The 5389-nt window shown below is 43.2% G+C and overlaps 1 protein-coding gene across 1 annotated transcript; it reads left to right on the top strand.

Moving 5' to 3' along the window:
- Nucleotides 1-216: 216 nt before the first annotated feature.
- Nucleotides 217-5027, top strand: LOC116368781 (uncharacterized). The gene is made up of 3 exons (XM_031819251.1): nucleotides 217-4085; nucleotides 4253-4340; nucleotides 4682-5027. The coding sequence occupies exons 1-3, from the start codon at nucleotides 381-383 to the stop codon at nucleotides 4858-4860; spliced, it is 3972 nt and encodes a 1323-aa protein (XP_031675111.1). The 5' UTR covers nucleotides 217-380; the 3' UTR covers nucleotides 4861-5027.
- Nucleotides 5028-5389: the final 362 nt, after the last annotated feature.

Raw genomic sequence — 5389 nt, 5'->3', positions numbered from 1 at the left:
CTTTCTTTTTTACTACAAAACATAGAAATGCCCGTTTTTCACATATGCTGATGTTGGGGTGGTGCTGGAGATGATGAATATGAAGTTGAAACATTTAGAAATTTCCCTTTAACATTTCTTCAAACTGCCTTGGATTGTCCTTGAAGTTATTAGAAGTTACAGTATTTGAAGTTTATAGCAATTTTGATTTTTGTAGAGGATAGATATTGCCAGGATAGATAGATATCTACAGTTTCAATAAAAATGACTTATACAAAATACATTTTATTGGGCTTTAGAAATTAAGCAGTTAGGCTGACATCACACTAAGGTTTTTTCTCAGAGAAACAGCAGCGTTTTCCTCATTGTTTTCAATGGTGCAGATGTATTTGACACACTGAATGTGCATCACAGCCTTACATATTATTTGTTTGACTTTGATGATTTCTGTTGTTTTTTTCCCAAGGACTCTAACCTCTCTGTCTGATGTGCAAAAGAAAACAACCAAATCTGAGACGCTACAAGTCCTCTTAGGTGTCTCAGAGGACACCCTCGTCACCTGTGTGCAGGACAGCCTGCAAGGTTCTCTCTCCAAACTTGCATGCATGTCCAATTCTCCATCTGGAAGTGCAGGCTCTATGATGCTAACCCCTGCTGTAATGGCAGAGTTGGCTAAAGATGTCAAGTCGGCCTTATCAGTGGTCGTTAAGAGTGCCTCCGCTAGCCAAACCTCTCTAGTGACACCGGTAAGGGGAGACTCACAGACCAAGGTGACTGAGAGCATGGTGAGAGAGCTGGCTGCTAAACTTGAAAAAGTTGACCAAGAGAGCAAGAGTCTAACAGGGCAAGTCATGACCACGATCTCTGACACAATGGTTGCTTTTGTTGACGAGAACGAACAGAATTTGCTGGAAGATCTGAAGGACAAGATCACGTTTTTGGCATCGCATGTTGGCTTCATTGAGGATCTTGATGCCCTGATAAGGAAATACGAGAACAGCTACAATATTGGTGAATCTGGTTCCTCCTGCACGCTCACATCTAAGAGCATCCAAAAACTCTCCAGCCGGGAGTTTCAAACATCAGCAATACAAGCAGTGAGTGGAGTTCTTGCCAAAAAAGTCAGTAGTTTGAGCTTTCCTAGTTCAGTCATTCAGTCTGAGTTAACAGGTGCTGTATCAGGTCAAACATTCTCTGGCATTGTAAAGACAGAGTCAATTCAACCAGTGGGCTCAGCAGCGTCAGTAGTTGTTAAGACTTTTGTGTCAGATATGAAGTCCTTGGCTGAATCTGAAGAGAGTCCTCAACAGAAGAGTGCCTGGTCTGCTGCTGTTCACATTTACCACAGCATCCAAAACAACTTGAAAGATTATTTCGGCAAGCTTCAGCGATGTGCCTTAAAGAGCATTGTCACATCTGATGATAACATCACAAATGCTGAGTTTAAGGAGACAGTTCCACTTCCTTGCTTAAACATGAAATATAGGCCCAGTAAGAGTGAGCCTCAGTTGCCAGAGTCCACTGGTGCAGTTACTTTACAAAGAGGCCTAAGTGAGAGCTCAAAACTTCTTTGGGCAAAAACAGAGTCAGAAGAAAGCAAGCTCCTTCTGACAACTTGCACCAAAGAAGTCATCTCAGCGCTTCTGGTCTTGTACAACACTGAGATGTCAAAGGAGGACCCCCTGTACACTGTTGGAGAAAAAGGATCAGACTTCTCTATTGAGAGAGAGAAATTTGTAGAGGGTGTTCTGGCTCAGCTTGGGGATATCTCCCATTCCAGGGCCTCATCACCAATAGTATATGAGTTCTCCTGTCAAAATGAGGACAGCAGAAGTAAGGCCACAGCTTCTTTGACCAGTCTGTTCAATTGTATTAGAAAACTCTCAAGTGAGGAATTTAAGAGAAATGCCACTCAAGCAGTGAGTGAGTTCCTAGTTAAAAAGTCCACCAGTAGCTTAACTAGTGCACAGCCTGCTTATTCTGTAGCATCCAGGTCTTGTTCCATTCAAAACCAGTACACATGGTCAAAGGATATTTGTGCGGATTCTGCTGCCTTTGGCATCATTGAAACATTTGTGGAAGACCTGCAGAGCTCGGCGCAACCTGCAGAAGTAGAGGAGAGAGAACCTGACCTCCAGGAAAATGCACAAAAGCTACAGAGCAGGATCTGGTCTGCTACTACTAGTTTATATAACAATATTCAGAAGACCTTAAAGGACTTCATCATTCATCAGCGGAGGTCAGACATGCTGAGCAGAATGTCTAGTCATATACCCACAGAGGACTCTGGATATCTTGGGACTAAGGAGCACATTTGTTTGGCAAGCCAGGACTTGAGGCAAGCTAGTAAGAGTGTGCCTCACTTGCACAGTTTGAACCTTGAAGTGGCTCTACACATGGGTGTCAGCGAGAGTTCAAAACTTCTCTGGACTGAAACAGACGAGGCTCTACTGACCAATAGTACCAAAGAGGTCATTTCAACAATCTTGACCTCATGCGAGGATCAGGCATCAAATGCACCTTGCTTCTCCACAGTAGGAAAGAAAATATCTGATATGTCCCTTGAGGTCAACATGTTGGTAGGTGGTGTTCTGTCTCAGCTGAAGGACATCTCCTTGTCAAGGTCCCCAACACCATGTGAAGACATGTTTGAACGTCTCCAAGGTTCTCCTGAGCGAACCTCTCCAGTAAGTCTAGATTGCAGCACGGCTGCCTCCAAAGGCACTGCATCTTCCCACAGTCTTTCAACAAAGATCCTCCAAAAACTCTCTAGTCATGAGTTCCAAACCAAAGCTGAGAAAGGAGTGAGTGAGGTCCTCTCTAGATCATTTAACATTGTGGAGGAAGGCACAACAGATAAGTACCTCCAGCCTGTATCTACATCCACCACATCTACTGATATTATACAAACCATGGTGAAAGACCAGCAGGAGCTCACCCAGACCACCCAATCATCGGACATGGTATCTGGAACCTCCCTGCTCACCACTGGACAGGTTTCTGAGAAAAGGATCTGGTCTGTTGCTCGTAACATCTACTACAGTCTGCAAAGTAAGATTACGGAGTTTCTCAGAAAAGATCTTCAAAGATCAGACACAACACTTGGTTCAATCCAAATCTTTACATATCAAAGCAGTCCTGCATCACAAAGAGCAAGTCTCGGCCATCTTGAGGTCAACCAGAGCAGTGTTACACCTGGTGGAAACGATGCCTGTGTGGACATTCCGCACAAATTATTATCTAAAACCACTGAGCTCTCAGGATCAATGCTGGAGGATATTGACACGATCCGTTGTAGGAGTGCTGACAGCCAAAATACAAGAAATACCTCTTCTTCACGCTCCTCCATCTCTCTAACACCTACTTCAAAATTAAGGCAGTCGAAATGGCACTTTGCCTTACCCGGGACTCCCATCCCCACTGAGTTTCCTGCTCAGATTGACTTTCCCATTGTTAGAAACACAATCATTGAGGACTTCTTTCACACAGAGGACTTACTTCCTGTAACCTTTGTGGACAAAGTCAGGCAAGCTGCTGGGGTGGTAGTGGACATTATGGTGGAAAGTGTTGAGAACACACAGGAAGATGGACAGGGTGCTTCTCATCTTGACGACCTCCGATCTGCTGTTAGGAAATTGAGAAAAATAATTTCCACTTGGACCATCCACATTTTCAGTCATGAATTGGTGGATAAAGTGATAGCCCTTCAGGACAGCCACAGCACTCCACAGGTCTTAACATTGGAAGCAGCCAAAAGTGCTTCAGACTCCATTCTTTCAAGGCTGAAATGGAGAAAGGAACAATGTGCCATTTCCAAGGAGCTCTCCTCTCAGATTCTCCAGATATTTGCTGAAGAGACAGTGAAGGGCTTCCTGAGACAGTGGTCAGATGAGTATGAAAACATAAACTTTGATGTTTCAGTCCAGAACGATCCAAAGACTTCTACTTGCATGGTCATTCTTCAAATGATCACCAAAGCCACTGCTAAATGTTATTTTGAGTCCACTACCAGCGTGGCCACCAGTGACATTGTAGAAGGCGTGTTTGATTTGGAAAGGGATACCATCAGCAGTACTGGAGAGCAGGTCCTCACCTTTAACACAAAGGTATAGTACACATACATCTTTCATGAATAACACTGCTGTTGACCTTTTGTGAGATATATGATTATTTGTGTCATGGCATTGCACTGCTTCTTTGCAATTGATATGCTGTACTTTAAGATATCGAAAAAAATTCAGTTTGTTTTAATGTGCCTTTTCCCACCAACCAGGGTTCCAAGAAAGTTAGTAAGAACCTCTGTCCTCATGAGTCTCTGGAGTACCAGCCTCAGAACATTTCCCCTACTGTGTACTTTACAGGTAAGCCCTGCTGCTGTTTAGGCTGCTGCTCAGTCAAGACTGAGACATTATCCCTTTACCATTCCACTAATTCATTTGGAAAGACATTGTACTCCTCTGAGTTGTTACCTATGACATACTGTACTGTGGGCTGGGTGGTAGCCTAGTGGGTTAAGAGGTTGGGCCAGTAACCGATAGGTTGCTGGTTCAGAATCCCTGAGTTCACGAGGCAAAATCTGCCAATGTGCTCTTGAGCAAGGCACTTCATCCTAATTGCTCCTTGTAAGTCTCTCTAGATAAGAGTGTCTGATAAATGAGTAAAAATGTAAATTGATGGCATGCTGGATGGTCTTTTGTTGCAGAGACGATGACAACATCTCATGGCTCCTTTTCTCCAGAGGGAATTTATGATATCGCATCGTCCTTCCCACTTGAAGAGAAGAGTCGCAAACCCTCCCTTTTCACCAGATTGTCTAGATCCATCACGAAAGGCTTTCTCAGCCCATTCAAATCTTCAAGGAAAACCAAATTATTTAATTAAATTCCTCATTATAAACAACGAGAGCATTCATTTGTTCAGATGAGAATCTAATCGTATTGGTCACATACGCAGAAAACAACTGTGAGATGCTTTATTACGAGCACATTCCCAACAATGCAGAGTTAAAAAAGTAAAAATATTTTCTAAATAGTAACACAATAACAATAACAAGGCTATATACAAGGAGTACCAGTACCGAGTCAATGTGCATGGGTGCGAGGTAGTTGAGGTAATACAGTATGTCCATGTAGGTAAGGGTAAAAGTGACTAGGCAATCAGGATAGATAATAAACACAGTAGCAGCAGCTAGTGTGAAAGTCGGTCAGTGTCACAGTGAATGTGTGGGTAGAGTGTAGTGAGTGTGCATCGAGCCAATTCAAGAGAGTCAGTGGAAAACAATTAGAAAAATACATCAATAACAAAGGGGGTCAATGCAAATAGTGCAGGTGGCCATTTAATTAACGTTCAGCAGTCTAATGACTTGGGGGTAGAAGCTGTTCAGCAGTCTAATGACTTGGGGGTAGAAGCT

Source organism: Oncorhynchus kisutch, unplaced genomic scaffold (genome assembly GCF_002021735.2).
Source record: "Oncorhynchus kisutch isolate 150728-3 unplaced genomic scaffold, Okis_V2 scaffold1990, whole genome shotgun sequence".
Classification (NCBI taxonomy): domain Eukaryota; kingdom Metazoa; phylum Chordata; class Actinopteri; order Salmoniformes; family Salmonidae; genus Oncorhynchus; species Oncorhynchus kisutch.
This window is presented reverse-complemented; position numbering and strand designations above follow the sequence as displayed.